The sequence below is a fragment of the Colletes gigas genome, unplaced genomic scaffold (genome assembly GCF_013123115.1).
Source record: "Colletes gigas isolate AHSC1104 unplaced genomic scaffold, ASM1312311v1 Colletes_gigas_Sc00121, whole genome shotgun sequence".
Classification (NCBI taxonomy): Eukaryota; Metazoa; Arthropoda; class Insecta; order Hymenoptera; family Colletidae; genus Colletes; species Colletes gigas.
Window position 1 is genome coordinate 53388 of NW_025106745.1, and position 24504 is coordinate 77891.

Below are 24504 nucleotides of genomic sequence, written 5' to 3' on the forward strand. Positions count from 1 at the left end.
GCCATCAGTGCGGGAGAAAAGGCCATATAAAAAAGGACTGCTATCATTACAAAAGATCCCTACAATACAAACACAACGAGAAGGGAAGGACACTTCAGACCGTGCAACTCGCACAACCACCAATCGAAGGTGGGAATATGTCGGGCTTCGCATTCATGGCAGGAAATCATGAAACAAACAATAAAGACAAGAAGACGATACGGTTTTTACTGGACTCCGGAGCTTCGGATCATCTCATCAACCGAAGAGATTTGGCGGTGGACTTCGAAGATCTCAAGACGCCAATAAGGATCTCCGTTGCTAAAAACGGCACATACATTTTAGCAACGAAGAGGGGCACGCTGAATGTTGTCAGCGACACGGGAATCAGCGGGCAGTTGAAGGAAGTGCTCTATTCTCCAGACGTTCCCTACAATTTGCTGTCTGTGGCAAAGATGCAAAACGTGGGAGCAACGATAATTTTTAATAAAGAGGGAGTACAGATATTAAATGGTAACGAGATTATAATGAGGGGTAAGTCTTTGAATAATCTAATAGCTGTAGACCTAGTAATTAAAAATAATAAAATAGAAATAACTAAGCAAGTATATAGTGCAACAAATAATAACTATAAACTATGGCATGAACGACTAGGTCACGTAAGTAAAAGTAAATTTTTAGAATTGAAAAATAAAGAAATGGTAAGCGATGTAGAGTTAGTAAATGCAATTCACATTAATGAAAATTTGTGTGAAGCTTGCATTAAAGGCAAACAAACACGTTTACCATTTAACACAGCTAAAGAAAAAGACTACATAACCAGGCCATTAGTAATAGTACATTCTGATATCTGTGGTCCGATTGCTCCTTCTACGGTAAATAACAAAAATTATTTTGTTACATTTATTGACGAATTTACACACTATTGTGTGGTATATCTACTAACAAATAGGTCAGAATTCTTTGCAATGTTTAAAGATTACGTAGCAAAAAGTGAAGCACACTTTAATTTAAAATTAGTTAATCTGTATTGTGCTTATGGTAAAGAGTATCTGTCTAATCAGATGAAGGATTACTGCGTTCAAAACGGTATCAGCTATCATTTAACTGTTCCGCGAACTCCACAATTAAATGGGGTGGCGGAGAGGATGAACCGAACCATAACAGAAAAGACTCGGGCAATGATAGCTGGTGCTTGTTTAGATAAAGTTTTTTGGGGTGAAGCGGTTCTTACCGCTACATATTTAATAAACAGAATCCCAACTAGAGCGGTGAAATTAGATAAGACACCGTTTGAATTGTGGCACGGTAAGAAACCACAAATAAAATATTTGAAAGTTTTCGGTTCTACGGTATACGTACATAACAAAACCAGTAAATCAAAATTTGATGACAGATCATGGAAAGGAATACTGGTAGGGTACGAAACAAACGGATATAAAGTTTGGGATACGGAAAAAGTAAAATATGTCGTTGTTAGAGACATAATTGCAGATGAAACAAATTTTCTAAAATCTAGGCCAGGAATAAGAACCGTAGGGGTTCATTCTGAAGAACCTAGAAACGAAATTGATGTTTCTGACGCAATGTCAAAATCAATAGTAGAGGTTGAGAAATCTGATAATAGGAAATTGTTCAGCGCGGACACTTATCTTTTTCTGGTTCTGTGATGCGCTTCAAGCGGTAACTTAATAGCGCTTGAATATTTGGTGGTTGGTGTAATAATTCAGATACTGTTTATGCGTCGCAGCGTCGACAATTATTTTAGCGACGATTAAACGACGCGGAGGAGTCTTCAGCGAATTCTGAAGTCCTATCAAAAGATGTGTGTGGACTGTAACTTTTGCTTTGTATAAGCTCTGGTGAGCACGACTATTTATTGAGACTATGGGTGATGTGTCTTCTTTGCGAGTGTGGTTTAGTCTGATTCGAGAGTGTTCGGGGTCCGCGCACGAAACCTCGAAGATTTTCCACGCGAGTGGATTGGTCGTCTTTTTCCCTAATCAGGATCTTAGACTACGATTTTCACTAATGTTTACGCCCCTTTGCCAACCCCGATAGAGCGGGGGTGAGGGCAATGGGACGCATGGGGGTGCTCTCGAAGGCCCAGCGATGCAGCCAAGGATGCCTCCAGGTTGACCGTGCCCGGCAACAACCGTTACGCACATGGTTTGGCCGACCCTTCGGCCGCTCCAGGTTTATGATTCGGTCGGTTATTAAACGAAACGAAATTCTAAAGGCTAAAATAAATGGAAAAACTCGAAGTGACTGAAATAAACTTTACTATCGCGAAAATGAGATTGCCGGTAATAGAAAAATAAACTCTAAAATATTCTTGGTCATTAAACGCGAAATAAACTAACACTCCCGTCCGTGTCATAAACGGACCTTCGAGAATCATCGCGAAAGGTGTTCCGCATCGGTCGGAACATACTCCCCCCCGTTGATCGATGCAATCGATCAACTTCTAACGTAGTGTTGTATTACTATTACGCGGGGGCGGGATACTATGCCTATTCTCTAACTTGTGCTATGTTGTGTTATGCAAAACGACTGAAGTATGTCTGGATATACAATAAACCTAACTGTGGCGCACGATACAAGATATACCTAACATTACAATATAACTACAAGATAGTCAGAAACATACAAATGAAAATGTGTTATATACCTGGGTAAATGTGTGAGAGGGTGTGAAGTGTGAGGCTCTTAATCCTAATTATCCTACAACTGTACATAAATAATACATATGATACATATAATGACGAACTAGGTGTTAGTTTCGATTGGTAACGGTGCCACCTTCTTCAAGGCACGTTTATACGTGCCGTGCGGGGTCTGGATGGTGACCACGCGAACCACGCCATCTTCGCCTGGGTGTAACGCAATTATCCGTCCCATTTGCCATTGCAAGGGTTGGCAGTTGTCATCTCGGATGGTCACCAGAGTTCCTTCTTTAAGGTTTACTCCGTCTCCAAGGTGTCATCTGCTCCTAGTGTGCAGCTCCTGCAAGTATTCGGTTTGCCACCTTCTCCAAAAATGGAGTTTGATTTTCTGGATATGCTGCCAGAGTGACAGCTTGTTGATTGGCGTATCAGCAAAATTGTATTCCGGTAGGCTCACTAATGACTCACCTATAAGGAAATGGCTGGGCGATAGGGCTAGGAGATCGTTGGGATCAGAGGATATAGGTGTCAAAGGACGAGAATTTAAAATTGCTTCGATCTCAACGATTAGCGTATAGAATACCTCGTACGTGAACATAGCGTCACCAATTGTTTTGTACCAATGCCTTTTGAACGACCGTACTGCAGCCTCCCAAAGTCCGCCGAAATGCGGAGAGCGCGGAGGAGACAGATGCCATTCAATGTTTTCTTGTGTTAGGAACTGCTGCATCTTGTCTTTATATTCATTAGCCCGTAAGAAGTCAAGCGTCTGTCTAATTTCATTTTTCGCGCCTACAAAATTAGTGCCGTTGTCGGAATAAATATGACGCGGTTTTCCTCTTCTCGCAAGGAATCGTTTAAGTGCTCCAAGACACGATTCTGTCGTTAAATCGGTGGCTAGTTCTAAGTGTATTGCTTTTGTTACGAAACAAACAAAAACGACCACGTAACATTTCAATTTTGTTTGATTCCTAAATTTCTTCTCTTTAATAAGAAAGGGTCCGCAGTAATCGATTCCTACGGCTTCAAATGGGCGTGTATACGTAACTCTATTTTTGGGTAAATTCCCCATTAGGTATTGTGGTGTCTTGGGGTTGTATTTGCAACAGCGAATGCATTTATGTAATACTTGTTTGACAATGCTCTTGCCAGATATAGGCCAATACTTCAATCGTATTGTTTGTAGGGTGGCTTGCATCCCGGAATGGAATTGTCTCATGTGTACCTGTCTAATTATGAGTTCGGTAATATGGTGTCTGTGCGGTAATATTATGGGGTACTTCTGTTCGTACCTGAGCAGGGCGTGTTCTAACCTGCTACCGACTCTTATAATCCCATTCTCGTCGATGAATGGGTTTAAGCTAACTAGTTTACTTTTTTTCGAAATACTCTTGCCTTTCTTTAAATTTTCTATCTCGGATGGGAATGCTTCTAATTGAACTAATCTAATCACTCGAAAATGTGCGTTTCGAATTTCTGCTACTAACAACGGGCCTGTACTCTTTTTATTATTGCGTTTTGCATTGTTACAAAACCGGAGGATATATGCTAGAATTCTATTCAATCGATCAATGCATGAGTATTTATTTAGCAACTCTACGGATGGTTGCGTAATTAGAGTTATGGGGCGTCTTTTCTCTAGAATTTCTATTGCATCTAAGTGAGTGACCGGCCAGCGAGATTCATCTAACCCTAACCAATGTGGGCCGAATTTCCACATTGTGTTCTCCAACAGCTGAGAGGGAAGTTGTCCTCTCGAAACAAAGTCTGCAGGATTATCTGCTGTTGCGATATGGAACCACTTGTCCGGACGAGCTTCCGTTTGTATTTCATTCACCCGATTGGCAACGAACGTTTTTAATAGATGTGGTGGTGTTTTTATCCAATGTAACGTGATGGTGGAATCGGACCAAAATCTAACTTGTTTAAATTCTATCTTATGCAATGCCTTCCTAACTTCCTTGTACAATTTTACAAGGAGCCTGGCCGCGCAAAGTTCGAGACGCGGTAGCGATATTGTTTTCAAGGGCGCAACCCTTGATTTTGCACATAATAAATTTACCGCGTGTTGTCCACGTTCGTTAGTGGACCTGATATATATACATGCACCATATGCGCTTTCGCTAGCATCACTGAACCCATGCAGTTCGAGCGATGCTGCATTTTGTATGGCGGTTCGACGCGGAAGTGTAAAGCTATTGAGTAAATGTAACTCGTTTCTTATCTCTATCCACGCTTGTTCTATTCTTTGGGGAACAGGTTCGTCCCAGTCGACAGCCGATTTCCATAATTGCTGCATTACGATTTTTGCCTTGATAATTACTGGCCCAAGCAAACCGAGTGGATCGAACAATTGTGCAATCTGTGATAGAAGCACTCTTTTGGTAATGCGAGATTGCTCTAGCGATATTTGTTTGAACGAATAACTAATTTGATCATTCGCTGGATTCCAATATACGCCTAGTGTCTTTTTTGTTTGTGACGGATCTAGACATAATGATTGTTGCTGATTTTTAAGTTGCAAATCAGCAATCAACCTTGTGTCATTGGAGGTCCATTGTCGCAAATGGAAACCTCCGGCTCTAGCTAACGCGACGCATTGCTGCTTGATGTCTAATGCTGTTTCATAACTGTCTGCTCCCGTAAGCAAATCATCCATGTAAAAATCGCGTGTAAATATTTCTGCCGCTACAGGGAAATTTTTTGCTTCGTCTTTAGCTAATTGATTCAATGAACGCGTGGCTAAGAAGGGTGCAGGAGCGGTGCCGTAAGTGATCGTATTCAATTCAAATGTTTTGATTGCTTCCGCCGTCGATTCGCGCCATAGAATTCTTTGGTATTTTCTGTCGTCTGGATGAACTATAATTTGCCTATACATTTTTTCCATATCGGCTATGAGAACAAACGCGTGCTGACGAAATCGAATAAGTATCGAAAACAATGTATCTTGTATTGTCGGGCCAATTAACAAAGTATCATTCAATGACAGACCGGAACTACCTTTCGCGGAGGCGTCAAATACTACCCTAACCTTTGTGGTCGAGCTTGCTTCCTTTATCACTGCATGATGAGGTAGATAATACCCTACACTATCCTGCTCGTTCTCTATCTCCGTCATATGCCCTAATTCTAAATATTCGCGTAAAAATTCTGTATACTGTGTTTTTAACTCTAAGTTTGACTGGAGCTTGCGCTCTAAGCTATAAAATCGTTTTAAAGCCATTATCTTCGAGTTGCCGAGAAGATCCCGGTTTTGATTGAACGGTAACCTAACTATATATCGTCCGCGTTCGTTACGTGTTGTGTTTTCTCTAAAGTGATTCTCGCACTCCTTTTCTTCCGCGGACAAGAAAGTTTTCTCCGGAAGTTCTTCGATTGTCCAAAATCTACTAATTTCGGCATCAAGAGACGTAGCCACATGACACACTTGACTTGCTCTACCTTGTTTGCTGATTATCTGATTATTTACCTCGCCGGTAACTATCCAACCTACTTGCGTATTTTGCAATATGACGGAGGGTCTATGTAGTTTAATCTGACCCGTTTCTAATAATTTGTAAAACAACGCACTACCAATAAGTGCATCTATCTCCCCTGGTTTGTGAAACTCTGGGTCCGCCAATTGTACGTGCCTCGGTATATGGAAATCGCTCAGGTTGACCTGGCGCAACGGCAACCTCCCCGTAATCGAAAGTAAGGCAATAAATGTTACCTCTGCATTAAATGGGCTAGTTTGCAATTTTATCGTGGATTGAACTAAATACTTCGCATTTGTATTGAGTTGCCCTAAACCGGAAAACGACAGATCTATGTTTTTCTGCTTCAATTGCAGCCTTTCCGCGAGTTTATGCGTAATAAAGTGGGTTTGCGAGCCACTATCTAATAATACGCGACACGCGTGCTCCTTATGGTGCTTGTCTAAAATCGTGATTCTAGCGGTGCCGAGCAATACTTCCGAATCGAACGACGCGGTCAAGGTGGTCTTAATGCCTTCCGCGGATGTTGATGGGGTGGATAAGATTTGGCTCGTCCCGACTGGTGTTTCGGTCGGAAAGTGAAGCAACGTATGATGCTTCTTGTCGCATTTACGACAATTTCCTAATCGGCAATTAATCACGACATGGTTCGGACGTAAACAATTTATGCAAAGTCTCGCCTTCTTAACTATGTTTAAACGATCGCGAGCGGACAATTGCAGAAATTGGGTACATGAATAAATTGGGTGTTCCCCCTTGCACATTACACAATTTTGCTGTCGCTCGTTCGTTGATATGTACGAATGATTGCGAACCTGAGTCTTGGGGCGCAACCTATCATGAGTGTTGTTTGTCTTAGAAGAATTTAAGATATCCGCTCCAAGATCATCCCCGCGCGCATATTTATTGATAAAATCTAAGAACTGTTTAAACTTGGGAATTTCCTCATCTTCTAATGTACGCTCCCACGCGCGGCGAGTATTCTTATCTAGTTTACTAGACACGATATGTATTAAAAATGCATCCCAATGCTCGGTGGGTTGATTTATGGCCTTTAATGCGTTTACGTGTACTTGAGCCTTCTCTGCTAACTGTCCGAGGTTCCCGGGTGTGTCTCGAGTGATCTCCGGAAGATCGATCAACAATCGCAAGTGTGCGTTTATAATTTTTCTGGGTTTGTTGCATCGCTTGCATAACAAATCCCAAGCCACCAAATAGTTTCCTTCTGTCGCGTTCAATGCTTCAATTACTGCGATAGCCTCCCCACGAAGAGCATTTTTTAATAAGTGAAACTTCTGCACACCGATCAACTCGTCATTATCGTGCACTAGGGATTTAAAGGTGTCATGAAAACTATGCCACTCTACGGGATTGCCGTCGAATGGCTTAATTTCTATCTTGCGTAAAAGTGAACTAGTTTGTCTAACTGTATTTGGCGATTCTACTACTCGATTTGCGGACACGGTTCCGCTAATTCCGCGTTGTTCTTTCAACCGCTCGCTGATTGTTTCCGCGGCACTATAATAATATTCTTCGAACGACTCCCATTCCGGCGTATGGTCAGATTCTTCGTCTGCTATTTCAATAGCTACTTGCACTTCCGAAAAGGCATTGAATATTTGCTCTAATTTGGACTGGCGAATTTCCAATACAGCGATCGAGATTTCGCGCTGCTCTGCGAGGAATGACTTTAAACGCGTTAGTTGGGCCTTAACCGCGGCGCGACGCCTTCTCAATGCTTTAAGGTCAGCAGATTCTAACGAGGGTGTCATATTGTCGAGATCGAAACAAGTGGATGGGATAGATTAATTGGAAAGTGAATCGTTAGCACTCACCGATACAGATTATTGCGATACTGCCGTCTCTGGACGCTAGATGCGATACTGCTCAGCTGCTGATAGGACGCTGATGCACTCCTTCTGCTTCTTGTATGACGATTGATCACCGTCGTCGAATGATTCTCCAACTACCGCTCACTGCTTCGCTTGGCTGCTGTCGTTCGTGCAGGAACGTCGTTGGCTCGTTGGTTTCTCGTGAATTCGCCTTCTGAATCTGCTTCCTGGCTTAGCGTCCACTGGTCTTTGCCCAATGTCTCCCCAAATGGAGTACAATATTGTATAATAGCTGGAACCACTGTCCAACTCAAGCGCGATATTGTATATTGTAGCCGGAACCACTATCCGGCTCGAAGGACCAAAAATGTTTATGCGTCGCAGCGTCGACAATTATTTTAGCGACGATTAAACGACGCGGAGGAGTCTTCAGCGAATTCTGAAGTCCTATCAAAAGATGTGTGTGGACTGTAACTTTTGCTTTGTATAAGCTCTGGTGAGCACGACTATTTATTGAGACTATGGGTGATGTGTCTTCTTTGCGAGTGTGGTTTAGTCTGATTCGAGAGTGTTCGGGGTCCGCGCACGAAACCTCGAAGATTTTCCACGCGAGTGGATTGGTCGTCTTTTTCCCTAATCAGGATCTTAGACTACGATTTTCACTAATGTTTACGCCCCTTTGCCAACCCCGATAGAGCGGGGGTGAGGGCAATGGGACGCATGGGGGTGCTCTCGAAGGCCCAGCGATGCAGCCAAGGATGCCTCCAGGTTGACCGTGCCCGGCAACAACCGTTACGCACATGGTTTGGCCGACCCTTCGGCCGCTCCAGGTTTATGATTCGGTCGGTTATTAAACGAAACGAAATTCTAAAGGCTAAAATAAATGGAAAAACTCGAAGTGACTGAAATAAACTTTACTATCGCGAAAATGAGATTGCCGGTAATAGAAAAATAAACTCTAAAATATTCTTGGTCATTAAACGCGAAATAAACTAACACTCCCGTCCGTGTCATAAACGGACCTTCGAGAATCATCGCGAAAGGTGTTCCGCATCGGTCGGAACAGATACAATTAACTATTTTTAATATTTAATAATCTATCTCAGTCTACTACAGTGCGGTCTTCACCTTTCTTGTTTAACTTTGTTTCCTGGTTTAAAAAATGTGTATATGATGGTAACCGATTCAAATTTTTTGTTGTTATTAACTCTCCCCGTCAGAAAAGCTACCCTTAAATACAAATCGGCCTTGGGTTCTGACGGGGATGAGGCACGCGGATTGGCTGCTGTGGTATTTTGAATTTTGTCAGGGAAGGCGGTCGTTTTCCCTGATTGGAGAAGTATTTGTCGAAAATATTACAGGTGACCGCCTCCAAGCCATCGGTCACCGTTAGGTACCGAGGGCACCATCGAATGACGTCCGGGAAATTCCGCGTGCCTCGACCGTAGCAGGTAATAATTTTTATGAAGCGCCTTGACCTTACTAAGTCATGCATGACGAAATAAAACTGAAAAATGTTTAAGCCTAAAATAGAGAACCAAATTGCGGATTATAAAACGGCGTGGAAGACAACCGATGGTCGATGGCTTCATAAACTTATTCTTGCTACGGGTCAGGGGGGTTTCTTTAGACCTTTTGGCGGACGTACATGGGTCCCGCTGTAATTAATGTTGTTACCTGGTAACAGAAATCAGATGTAATAAATTTGAGAAATATTGGGAATGAAACTGATGTTACTGACACACAGTCAAAATCAGTAGAAAGGTCAAATACATCTGATGATAAATCAGATGGATTGAGTTCTGAAAGCTCAAACAGAATTTCTTTTAATGAAAGTGAAAATGAAACGCAGGGTAGTAGTTCTTCTTCTCAAATGGACATAAACAATACAGATAATGAAGCTAATAAAAGAATATTATCAGGACTCAGAAGGAGTGATCGGAATAAAAGACATCCGCCTATTTCATATAATGAAGACGATATACCGGATGATTATTTAATGTGTGCTCAGTCAATAATGTGTAAAGTTCCTCAGTCATATGAGGAAATCGCAAGTAGAGATGATAGGAATAAATGGGAAAATGCAATAAAAGAGGAAATAAATTCTCTGTTAATTAATAAAACGTGGACTATAGTCGCGAAACCGGAAAATAAAAACATTGTTGACTGTAGATGGGTATTGTTGGAGTCCAAGGAAGAACACGAGTTAGTGGCGTGGACTTGTTTAATATCGACGAGCTTACAGATTCGACTGAGTACAAGAAGGCCCTTTTTCGGGGTTTTGTCCCTATTTATCGGTTTGTACAAGAGGGGAAGGGGAGCCGGGTGACTACTCCAGTAGCACACGGCTGAGTTCTAGTGTTGATGAGTAAGACCGCGTCCTAGTGTTTACAATCTAGGGTACACTGACTTTGCACGGCCTTACTCAGCGTTGTGACTCAAGGAGACAAATACTATGATTCATGCGTGTCATCCGACAGTATTCACAATTAAAATTGATGAAAAAGGGAACCCATGTAAATATAAAGCACGCTTAGTAGCAAAGGGGTTTAGTCAAAAGTATTTAGAAGACTATAATGAAACGTTTGCACCGGTTGCAAGAATTTCGAGCTTTAGATTTATCATAGCATTTGCAAATCAGTTTGATTTATTAGTACATCATATGGATGTTAAGACTGCATTTTTAAATGGTAAATTAAAGGAGGAAATTTATATGAAAATTCCTGAAGGAATTAATGGTAGGGGTAATCAGGTGTGCAAATTGAATAAAGCCTTATATGGACTTAAACAAGCAGCAAGGTGCTGGTTTGAAGAATTTGATAACGTTCTAAAAGAAGAAGGTTTCGAAAGTTCGCCGGTAGATCGTTGTATTTATATTTTAAATAAAGGAGACATATCAGAAAATATATACGTAGTATTATACGTAGATGATCTCATGATTGTAACAGCAAACATGGAGACAATGAACAGTTTGAAGAGCTATTTAATGAATAAATTTAGAATGGTTGACTTAAAGGAAATGAAATTGTTCCTAGGAATTAAGGTTAATAGAGAAAAAGGTATAATAACTCTAGATCAAAGTGCATACATAAAATCAGCTTTAAATAAATTTAATATGCATGATTGTAGACCTGTAACAACTCCTCTCGAAAATAAATTGAATTACGAAGCATTGAACTCACTTGAAGAGTATAATGCACCTTGTCGGAGTGTCATTGGTTGCCTAATGTATCTGATGGTATGTACACGTCCTGATATATGCATAGCAGTAAATGCATTAAGTAAATATACAAATAAAAACAATGAAGAACTCTGGAGAAGCCTGAAAAGAGTTTTAAGGTATTTAAAAGGACCGATAAATATCAAATAAGCGTACATCAGGGCACAATACAATGACATTCTGACGGGATATGTTGATTCGAATTGGGGAGGAGATGATACAACGGATAGAAAGAGTACCACAGGCTATTTATTTAAACTATTTGAAAAGTGTACAATATGCTGGAACACGAAAAGGCAGCAATCAGTAGCGGTTTCAAGCACTGAAGCTGAATATATGGCTTTGTTTGAAGCAGTGAAAGAAGCACTTTGGCTGAAATCACTAGCGAATATTATAAAAATAGATATATTAAAATCTATTATAATTTTTGAAGACAATACTGGTTGCATCAGTATTGCAAATGATCCAACAAGCCATAAAAGGTCCAAGCATATTGATATAAAATATCACTTTTCAAGAGAACAGGTAGAAAATAAAGTGATAATTATAATGTAAGGCGTCGGGAAAAGGCGAGGCCCAAGCCGAGGCGCTGGCAAGGGACCGCGTCTGGCCTTCGTCCGTCAACACCCCCACCCCTACCGATGGGGGAAGGTTGACGACAAAGGCGAGGGTCTAGGCCCAGGACGGAGGCATTCGTTTTTCCGACGCGGAAAGAACCGGAATAAAACATAGTTACGAATACCTTGCGTATTTCTTAATTCCCAATTCCCTTTTACGCGTCTGTCTAACAATAAAATACATTTCCACAGATCAACAACTGGCCGACGCATTGACTAAACCACTTCCGAAGAATAGATTCGTAGAGATGAGAATCGGAATGGGTCTAATGTAATTAATAATTAAGTTTGAAATGGTTTGATTGTGGTTTTTCTGGGGTTTTCCACGATCCTTAGCAACAAATGTTGAACCATATGTAGTTCTCCAGAAAGAGAAGAGTAAAGAAGGTATATCTGAGATAATTAGTTTTAAAGGCAATAGTTTTATAAAAGATTTTACGATTGATTTTTGAGGAGGCGTGTTGGATTTCCTAACCGTCTCACGTTGTTACAAAAATCATCTCCAGTGACGATTGTATATGTCTGGAGTTTTGGCCATGGGTTCTACGAACTCAATGATGTTTATTATACAAAGATAAGAGTTCGTCGCTAGGACGAACTGCGCTTCACTCTCGCCTTTCTTCTGCGGGTGAAGTCACAGGCTTCCAACAGATTTCTTAGAGAACAGAACTGAACTTTTAGATATACCTTCTACATATCATTTAATAAAAAGTACATTCGATTAATAATTATTGTCGTTTCATTCGAATCACACGTCTCATAGCCCTACATTTTCCAATACTAATTAAGTAATTTAAACTAATATAAACGAAGTGAGGAATCCGCTAATAAGTATTGTAATTCCCAACAATATTACTATCTTGAGACTTCAATATGTAATAAACCAATCAGTTATACATTATTTGCTTGACAGTTACGCCTATAAACGATTGTTGGCCCAACACGATTATGAATCGAGGCGGAACACCCACGAATCAAATCCCATTTTCACAATTGGAAATTTTTTCATTTAAGAAACATTTTTTCTATGATTATTAACGAATTTCGAATTTTATCGGGTTTCATTCTGCAATCTGAACTTTCTCTGTATTGCATCGCTGAATTCGGACGATTTCGAAACAAATTAACCATCGTTACGGATCTACATATTTTGCATTATTTCCAGAATTAAATTTTAAACGTAATCAACTAGATCAAAGTATCAGGCATGAGATTCTCGATAAAATCTCAATTTTATCACGCGCCATGTTTTGTAATGATGATATATTCAGTATACGAACGTGTTAATATAGTCTGCAATTACGGTAAACACTCGGTTTGTTGCATTGATAATTATACGGGTCAATAATTATCTGAAATAATTACAAAATTAAACGTAAATATCACTGGGAAATATGGCATCCCTTGTGTAAGAATGACAAATAACTTCCTTTTATTAAATAATATATACTTTGGAAATTTTTGAATAATAAAAAAAGGATACATTGATCATTGTATATAGATATACCTTTGTTTCATAATTAATTTACTCTCCTTATATTTTCTCGACTTCTTGATTTCGAATTATAATTAATGTTTAATGACAAACACATTAACGAAATAGTAATTAAAATAGTTCTATATTTTTTAAATAACACATGTTCTTTTATTTTACAATTTAGGAAATACGATGTAACAAAAACTATACATAAAATAGCTAATGCATATATGCATACCTACGTTAGATTCAAGTAACGAACGTACAGATTAGTGGCGACATCTATTAGAATTGTAGCAAACAGATTCACATAAGCAGCGATACACAGATATTCCAAATAACATGTATACGCATAATTGGAAAAATAAAATTAAGTTTAAATAATTTATTATTTAGAACACTGGACTAAAATGCTGTTTTATCTAATCGTTAATATGCGAAAGGACAAAACGACCAGGCAATAGTTATGAAACGTACAAATGTCCATAGAAGTAATAAGGAGATTAATATTATTAGTGAGTAATGTGCTATAAATAACCTGAAATACAGAAAAATCACATTCTGTAACACTGAATGATATTAAGTTCATTATTAATAATACATTAAAAAGGAACGTACTTTATAATCTTCTTGAATGCTTCATCTAGAGTTTCAAATGGATCATTTAACATGTACAAACGAATACCTCTCATATGATAATATGCGTAGTCACGCCAGGTGTAACATGCTACATTAAATTTGAAGGTTTGTTGATCAACAGAATTCAATTTTTCCCAAAGTTTCACAACATTTTCATCCCTAAAATGCCATTCACGCATTCCGAAATGATGTACCACGTTGCTAAATTTATGTATTTTTTTATATACATTCAACAATCTAAAAAGTATATTACTGTTGGATGACCAACCTCCTTATCAATGTGTATTCTGGCTCATTGCCTCTTAGTCGCCTAGATGATGACAAGCCCTTGCTCATTTTGTCAACAAGGGTAAAGTTCACCTAGGTTTGTCATACCATGCCCCTTTTTCCTTTCTTCGGTTTTAGTATGGTGTTCGGCTACCTATGGCAAAAATTTTAATGAGCGATAGTAGAGGCCAAAATAAGACGAAAATCAAGAATACTAATTTGTTGATGGAGGCTTCGTTGCAAAGTTATTAACATTTAAAGTTTCGCCTGTAGAATGACAACCCGCTAAACAGCTGCGTTCGCGCGGACAGTTGCGGCAGGCCAGTGCTAGTGGTTCTCACGCAGCATGAAAAATTATACTTACCGACATTATCGACAGCCATAGATTTTTGTCCACTTATGGGAATGCGAACACCTTACGTTGAATAAGATTCAACCTGTCTTATGAAAATCCAGAAGGGCATATCAAAACTCGCCCGACGAAATTTTCACAGAGAAAGGGTGAATGCCAGTTCCAATACACAATGTTGTGAACAAAAATCGCCCACACGCGATTATACACGTCCCATGATTGTCCACAGTGTCCACAAGTGTTGCGTCGCAGACCCTCGAGCGTCCCGTCGCGACGCAATATAATACGTAGGGTAGGCCCAAGTGTTAGGGCCCAACCACGTGCTCGCCTGTTCATTAGGCAGTTTTCGTCGCCTGGGCAAGTGGTACCCTCAAGGCCAGACGTCGGCTAGGTGGTTGGAGGCGCCGCTCGACCACCCATATTTCCCACATGTTTTCACTTACCCTGGTGTCCTCTTAACCGACTTTCCTTTTCCAGAACAGCCCTATGCATACCTCCACTCCTTTTCCTAGGTCCCAGCCTACATTTTTCCCAATTAGCCAATCCTGATAAACCACTCCCAATTTTCTATTCCGACTCCGGCGTCTCCACCCACCAAAATTAGGTATATAAGGTAGCCCGCGAGCTACGACCAGGCACTCTAAAAAATCCGAAAAGGATTACTTCACGCAATAAAGAATTTAAAAAACCAACCAGCAAAACTTCTTCGTTGTGAGCCAACCACAACAGTGTTGTCGCGACGATCACGACAATAAGTATCCACAAATAATCCTTTCAGGCACTAACTACTATGCAATTAAATAAACACGCACCGCGATTACGTTATTCGTGAATGTCTACGTGTACGTGTATCACGATTCTTCCGAGTTACTTATGAATAAAACTCTTATTAATTTTTCAAATATACTTGAATATTAAAAATGTAAAAAGGAATCGCAGGATAAATGAAATTTTCGCATCGATTTACATTCACGTCGAAGAATGTAACAATACTAGCAGCTGACTGTGTCATCGATCGACGAGGTTCAGAGAAACATATGCCGAACAGGCCCCGATTTTACGTTACTCGCCTCGGTTATCTCTCTCACACACAGCGGAGACAAAGGGCAGCATCGGCACGTGTTCGGCCAGCTAGTCAGTCGTAAAACAGTATCAGTCAAGCTAGTTCACGCGACACATTTTAGACATATTTGATTCGGTTATGTATTAAGTAGCATGTAAGAAATACAGTGATATAAACAATTAGCGAATACTTATTTGTTGGAGTATATATTGTAACGTCCGAATTTTACCGAGGTTCTGGGGTAAGTGCCGTGGGGTTCATCACAGTCCTCTTACCAAAAGGCCAAGCCTTCCCCACTCCGTGGCCAGATCCTTCTAGAAAATCCTTATCTTACTACACGTGTCGTACAGCACCATGACTTCGGGTCATCGGCCACACGCACGGTACCTTTTGAAGATCGGCGATGGGGCTCCCTATCGCCGACATATAAACAAAACATCCGCGACTCTTGGAATTCGTCGCGCCTCAAGTATCGACTACATCGGCCCAAGTCTGATGACAGACTTATGGTTCCGGTATCGATACCTACAGTACTCTTGAGAATCTGGTCAGAGCCCCAAATGCATTGACCCTGACACGTGCCACCCCTTAAAAAGGGATTGACGCTAACATATTTGTAAGAAAAGTTCGGTATCAGGATCTGGATAGCGGTCGGGCGTTTTAAATAAAATCGACACGAGTTGCTTTCTAAAACTGTAGCGTATCTCTGCTCATGGCAAAAGCCAATACAGTTCTGTACCCTGACAGAAAACCAGGGTCGTGAGGGCACCCTTGACAGTACGGTCCTTCTTTGTCTAAACATTCTGGCCGATCCTCCTTTAAGAGGGGGAGGCGCGCTAAGGAGAAGCACATGGCCTGCTTCAGGCATTCCTTGATTTCTACGTTTCTAACATATTAAATTCCTGTTTACATTTTTAAATTTAAGTGTATTTGAAAAATTAATAAGAGTTTTATTCGTAAGTAACTCGGAAGAATCGTGATACACGTACACGTAGACATTCACGAATAACGTAATCGCGGTGCGTGTTTATTTAATTGCATAGTGGTTAGTGCCTGAAAGGATTATGTTAACTCCGTAGTTGTTCGAGGAGTTAGATTTTGTAGTAAATCAATTTATTTGATTTACAATCACAGTAAATTCTTAAAATTAATAACACGAAATATTTATTGCTTTGATCACCTGGGTGATCTAGCAAAGTCCGAATTCTGAACAGGCGTCCAAATGCCTTGACTAAGATGTTCTGAATTGGCGTCCAAGTGCCTTCAGATACTAAGATTGGTCTGAATTGGCGTCCAAAATGCCGTCCTCGAGGAAGACTTCATATCTCCCTCTTAGTGCCTCTTTGGAGGCGTCGATGTTCGGATTGGGCCTTGTCCTGCCCAATCCGGAATTTGTTTAGTTTTTGGATTGTGCAACGCCCACAGCCTGGTTTGTTTCATCTTGCAAATCAACGTCTGCAGGACGTTGCACAATCCCTGGGTTAATTTATTACCCTACTTCTGGTCCTATTGACTGTCCTAAGTCCTGATGGCTAGCACGTGAGGGTCTGCGATACATCAATTGCCGTTGAAGGTGGTCTAACCGGGGACCGTTTCCAGAGAAATCTGAAACCGGCATCCGGCCAGACCTAGTCCTTTAGAAATTGCATGCTGTCCGTGAAAAAGCGTGACTTCCTCAAAAACGGCACTGTTCATTGTCGAGTGCAACGGAAACCCTTCACGTGGCGGCAACAGATTATTTGTGGATACTTGTGGACACTGTGGACAATCATGGGACGTGTATAATCGCGTGTGGGCGATTTTTGTTCAGAACATTGTGTATTGGAACTGGTATTCAGCCTTTCTCTGTGAAAATTTCGTCGGGCGAGTTTTGATATGCCCTTCTAGATTTTCATAAGACAGGTTGAATCTTATTCAACGTAAGGTGTTCGCATTCCCATAAGTGGACAAAAATCTAAGGCTGTCGATAATGTCGGTAAGTAGAATTTTTCATGCTGCGTGAGAACCACTAGCACTGGCCTGCCGCAACTGTCCGCGCGAATGCAGCTGTTTAGCGGGTTGTCATTCTACAGGCGGAACTTTAAATGTTAATAACTTTGCAACGAAGCCTCCATCAACAAATTAGTATTCTTGATTTTCGTCTTATTTTGGCATCTACTATCGCTCATTAAAATTTTTGCCAAAGGTAGCCGAACACCCTGTATAGCGACCAGTTAACTATGTATAAACAAATATATTTTAATTATATGTATTTTAAAAGCATGTGCGGCCCTTTTCCGTATGAAAAATTAGGAAACAAGAATTAATAATTCTTTAACAATTTTCCCTAAAACACTTTTCCAAAAAACCTGAAAAAATTACACAATAATAGTCATAATGCTACGCTATAGCTGTAAAAATATGAGCATGGTCACATAAGTAATTAAGGCAATATAAAGCTTTTATTAATCATTTTTTATTTTTTTTGACTATGTTCCACCCCTTCGAAAAAACTGAAAAAATTAGAGACTAGTAATTCGTTTGAGAGCTGTATACTGTATAAAAACAAACGTGGTCACTTGATAACTTCGACAAAAAATCGTTGGTAAAAATATTTTCGAATTTTTTAAAAATCGAATTTGCATCCGAAAATTCTGAAAAAATTCTCGAATATGTACATCAGTCGATAAAATAACCATGATTTTTTTCATAATTTTTAATTGAGCAGAACGGGAGATACTAAGGTTAAACTAAAAAATGATTTTCACCCCGTAATTACCCCTGTAGTAGAGATACCGGGTTGAAACTCTGTGAAAAGGGTTTTTTTCGAACCACATATCGAGTGGTATTAACCCGTTCAATTTGGTTTGGGGGTACTTTTACCATGCTTATTCGGCTAGACCCTTTTACAAAAATAAGCAATTATTTTTCTGAATACGTGCCGTGCAGAAGAAGAAAAAGTTACACAAAGTGACGCAGACAATGACAACGAAAGTGAGCATCACAGTGCCAACGAAATTGACGAACAATGATAATAAAAACGAATACAACATACAATCACCGAAAGAACAAATAAAATATAAGTTGCTGTGTTTAAAATACCATCTAATGAGAGCTAATTGTTTAAAAGCAGAATTAGCCCAGCTTACTTCTTTATAGGAAAACTTAAACATATTAAAGTAAGGATGAAATTGCAGTGTTTCTTATTCCTTATTTTTCATTCAATCTTATGACCTAATAAACATGAACCGATTTATATCGTGTTCCTTCACATAATACTAAAAATTTTGTTAACAAAAAGTAAAAAATAAAAAACTTTTCTTCTGTACAGTAGTGTGGTCACACTGACGGGGCATTTAAAGGAAGGTGACGAAGGTAATAAAGATATTTAAAAAAAGCCGCTACGTCTCCGGTTACTCTTCGCCTCACTGGTTCAAGGGGGATCCCTCTAGTGGTGGGGATAAAAAAGTACCATTTACGGAACTACTCTTGAGCACATTTATCAAGTTTTCACGTACTATTATACTCATTGTTACACTAATTTTCATATGGAGGTGGTAACATTTATATGTGCATGAGGAAATGAATATCGTCTTGAAGGTATTGAAACGGGATCAGAACAGTTCGCAGTTGAAACTTAACCGTTGTTGAATTCACATCAGAAGAATTGCAATCGCTGTTAGTTCGGGACCGGTAGGAAATTCTAAATCAAAATTGTCATTTTCTTTATCGATATTTGATAGCATGTTGTCTTTTTTAAATATTTTTTAAACTTCAAATACGTTCAGTTTTCATATGTGTACGCATATTTCATATTTAAACTAAAAACAAATAGAAATATTTATTTTATTAACAAAAATTCAAGTATTTATGATATAATAAACAGAATGCAGTTAAAATAATAGCTGATTATGTTTCTGAAAAAATTCATGAACCGTAATATTCCTTAATATAATAGTTTATGCTTTATATATTTTGTTTTTAATTTGTTTTTAGTTGTCTTTATATTTTTTGTATTGAAAAAAAGTAGCCTTCTTTCACAAATTCATAATTTTGTAATCGTTAGCTCTGATTGATTTAAGGGGCCTTTCTACCTTGTGGGATTTAAAAAATCAAATTTTTTTTTGCATTTTCTTTTAGTATGTAGTCTCGAAAATATATCTACCAAATATTAAATTGAAATTTGAAAAACTAACGAAGTTATAGTCTGCTGAAACGTACCGCGCGCAGGTATAACAACTGGACGTGCAACTTTAAAGCTGTTTTTCTCGATACTAGATTTTTCGGCACTGCGTATGTGATGACAAAAAAACTATTCAAGATATCAACATGAAACTTATACGGTATCTTTAGAACTGGTCTCCCTATAGCATGAACAACGATAATTGCGATATATGCAATACTTTTTCTTTTATTAACAAAAAAGCAACCGAATATATAAAAATATTCAGTATTTTTTCGTAAAATAGCTGCCATTATGACATTTTTTGTTTTTTTGAAAAGATCCTAGTTCATTCCATAACCACACTCATCTACATTAAGAATATCGTTGGTTTTTGGATTTCGGACAACTTGTTCGCAAGATATCACATACGCAGTCAGACGCCGTTCGTAAAAACTGTTGTATGTTCATCAAACAAAAACAGCGTAATCAATAGATATTATGCATTGCAAAAATTCGTAAATATAGCTAAATATATAATAAATGTATCTACAAAACACGGAATTAATCGCTCTTTAATAGCCCGCAAAAAAAAATCACAAAGAAACATGTATTTTTCGTGCCTACAAGGTAGAATGGCCCCTTAAGATAGATTTTTTACAAATGTTCTGATTGAATGTTTTTCACTAAGCTCGTGAAGGAGAGCGCGTATTTAAATGATTATGTGTCTATCAGATTTATATTAAGTAATTATTATACTGTACTACGTATATTACGTGTACAACAGGTATATCATCGAGATGACATCTAAAGGAAGTGATGCGTATTTATATGATATGTTGGATATGTCCGAATCATCAGACTTAAGAAACAACAAAGTGAATTGCCAAATTCTTTGCTAACACCAACATTTTGGTAACAGGAGGGACAGGTTTCCTGGGTAAATTACTTATCGAAAAAATATTAGGTAATCTTCCGATAACATATACATGATTTTTTATTATTTAGTAATTTTTTTTATCAACTTGTATATGAACAGTTCTACTGATTTTAATACATTCGATGTTTATTACGATTTTCCAAACCATTTAATATCGTACACGAATATATAAGAATTAATATCTTATAGAAAATGAAAATTTTTTTCCGTGTTTATATTTTTGTAGTAATTATTCATAACGAGTCTAAATAAAATAGCATATTGTAATGAAATAAGGTAGAGACGGCTTGAAAAATGACGTATCATTTTCTTAAAATTTGTAACTAATTTTTTAGTTAATTTGTCCATTCCCGTACTTTGTATCATTACATAATACAAAGTATCATTATTGATATCAAAGTATCATTGCTTTATCGAATGTTTTTTAATGTGTCATATCCATCATTGATTTGCAACATGCATCAATTTTCCGTTCTATGAACAGGTCAAAAGGTACATCCGTTATGCAGGCTAAAACTATTATACTTGCAATTTAATTGAATTAATACTCTAACCACATCTTCTGGGGGGAAAAAGAACTCAAAATATACTTTTTTTAATGTGAGAAAACTTTTATCTCGTGTCCTATATCAAAATCGTAAATTTAGGAATAGTTCAAGCACAAATGAAATTGATCCATTAATTATGAAATGACAACTCAATTACTTTCAAGAATAACGTGTGAATAATTAATGAAATTTTTATAGTATTTTTAGGATTGAGACTTTCCATTCTTAATTTCATCGTTCTTCATTATCATTTTATTTCATTTTATGCATATTTACAGATCCTGTCCAGATGTTGCGACAGTATACATGACAGTAAGGCCGAAAAAGGGGAAAAATTCACAAGAACGATTTAAAGAAAATTTTCATGGAATTGTATGTAATATAGATGTAATGATATATGTATATACATAGTTGAACAGTAATAATTGATATGTCATTGAAATCAGGAATTCAGTAGATTGAGACGTGAACAGCCAAACTTTCTCAATAAAGTAATAATGTTAGAAGGTGATGCGGCACAACAAGATTTTGGTTTATCACCGGAAAGTAAAAACATTCTGATGAATACAAATATTATTTTTCATGCTGCAGCAAGTGTTCGATTTGACGAAATATTTCGCATAACGATGAATACCAACGTGAAAAGTACAAAATATATGTCATTGTTTGCAAAAGAATTGCCAAACTTAAAGGTACGTTTCACACGTTTAAATATTAAATAAAAAATATAAATAACTATTAACAGTTGAAATAATATTACTTAGAATTTGAATTACATAAACTGAATTTATAAATCATTGTGCAGGCGTTTGTACACGTGTCAACTGCATATTCACATTGTATGCTTAAATCTATCGATGAAATACATTACAAAGTTCCCATCGATGGTGATAAGATATTAACATTGTTGGATGTTCTGGATGATGATAAACTGGAGAAAATTACTCCAGTGTAAGTATTAATTCAAAATGGATTAAAAATTAATTCTGCAAATAAGAAAGTTACAGTGGAGATAACAATGATTAATTATAAATTTTCCATTATTGTAGTATACTTGATAAATGGCCCAATACATATGTATTTTCTAAAGCAGTTGGAGAAAGTATTGTATTAAAGTACAGCAATAATCTCCCAGTATGTATTGTTCGACCTTCTATTATGATATCAACAAGCGAAGAGCCATTTTCAGGATGGACAAATAATTTGTATGGAGCAACGGGTGTAGTTATGGGAACTAGTGTAGGTTTGATGCATACACTACATTGTATAGCAGAAAATATAGCAGATATTATACCAGCAGATTGTGTAGTCTCTAATGTCATCTGTGCTGCTTGGGATATTGCCAATAGGTAAATCTTTAATTTCATTATCACTTTAAAACTAGGACTGAAAATCTAATTTGTTTAATTACTTTCGGTTATCTATAATAAAAGCATGAACTAATATTGTTCTGCTGTAAATAGAAAAGAATAAAAAGATGATGACACTACTTTATTATGAGTATAAACTATAGATGAGGACAAATAAAAAGTGGTAGAAGTTAAAGTAAATATATCTGAAGCATAATCCTAATGGTAATTCTTTTACTCTGTAGAATATCTTCGATAAAATCAAATGAGTCCAATATGTCTGATGAAAGAATACCTATTTATAATTCTGTATCATCATGTCAGAATCCAATTTCATGGAAAGAATTTATGAAATGGAATGAAAAGGATGGTTTTGCAGTACCTAGTGTAAAAATTGTTTGGTATTGTATGTTCATAATGACACGATATTTCATTGTGTATCAACTGTATATTTTTTTTTTACACATAGTACCAGCAACTATTGTTGATATGTTGGCATACCTCATGGGTCGAAAACCTGAGTATGTATTTTATATATGAAGTATAATGTATATATGTCAAATTACAATCAATGAAATGTATCAATTATAGTACAAATTAATAATAATGATTAATATACTCTTATGTGATATACTTTTTAGATTGTCGGATACATATAAAAAAATACATAAATTTAGCAACGTGATACATTACTTTTCAACACATGAATGCCATTTTAGGAATGCAAATGTTGTGAAGCTTTGGGAAAAAATTAATTCTATTGACCAACAAATCTTCAAATTCAATGTAGCATGTTTCACCTGGCACAACTATTTCTATTATCATGTAAGAGGTATTCGTTTGTACATGCTAAATGATCCATTTGAAACTGTAGATGAAGCAATCAAGAAGTCTATAAAGTACGTTTCTTTTTAAAATATTATTAATAATGAACTTAATAACATTCAGTGTTATAGAATTAAATTTTTTTGTATTTTAGGTTATTTATAGCGCATTACTCATTAATAATGTGTCTCCCTATTACTTCTATGGACATCTGTACGTTTCATAACTTTAGCCTGGTCGTTTTGTCCTGTGGCACATTAACGATTAGTGTAAACAACATTTTTATCTTGTGTTCTAAATGATAAGTTATTTAAACTTAATTTTATTTTTCTAATTATGCGTACACATGTTATTTCGAATATCTGTGTACTGTTGATTATGTGAATCTGTTTGCTACAATGCTAATAGTTGTCGCCAGTAATCTGTACGTTCGTTACTTGAATATAATGTAGGTATGTACGTATGTATGTATGTAATAACTGTTTTACGTATAGTTTTTGTTACATCGTATTTTCTAAATTGTAAATTAAAAAAACATTTAAACTTTGCCATTAAACATTAATTATAATTCGAAATCAGGAAGTCCAGAAAATATAGAGGGAGCAAATTAATTATGAAACAAAGGTATATCTACATACATACAATGTTCAATGTATCCTTTTTTTATTATTCAAAAATTTCCAAAGTATATATTATTTAATAAAAGGAAGTTATTTGTCGTTCTTACACAAGGGAAGCCATATTTCCCAGTGATATTTACGTTTAATTTTGTAATTATTTCAGATAATTATTGACCCGTATAATTATCAATGCAACAAACCGAGTGTTTACCGTAATTGCAGACTATATTAACACGTTCGTATACTGAATATGGCATCATTACAAAACATGACGCGTGATAAAATTGAGATTTTATCGAGAATCTCATGAATAATACTTTGATCTAGTTGATTACGTTTAAAATTTAATTCTGGGAATAATGCAAAATATGTAGATCCGTAACGATGGTTAATTTGTTTCGAAATCGTCCGAATTCAGCGATGCAATACAGAGGAAGTTCAGATTGCAGAAAGAAACCAGATAAAATTCGAAATTAGTTAATAATCATAGAAA

General features: G+C 37.5%; 1 protein-coding gene across 1 annotated transcript in view; it reads left to right on the plus strand.

Moving 5' to 3' along the window:
* The window catches only part of LOC122404193 (fatty acyl-CoA reductase wat-like), a 54624-nt gene extending 31053 nt beyond the window's left edge, over positions 1-23571 (plus strand). The window contains exons 3-9 of the mRNA XM_043408124.1: positions 21496-21589; positions 21664-21909; positions 22023-22168; positions 22267-22566; positions 22812-23087; positions 23208-23469; positions 23557-23571. Coding sequence (XP_043264059.1) covers positions 21496-21589; positions 21664-21909; positions 22023-22168; positions 22267-22566; positions 22812-23087; positions 23208-23469; positions 23557-23571 — 1339 coding nt within the window. The remainder of the gene's footprint in view (positions 1-21495; positions 21590-21663; positions 21910-22022; positions 22169-22266; positions 22567-22811; positions 23088-23207; positions 23470-23556) is intronic.
* Positions 23572-24504: the final 933 nt, after the last annotated feature.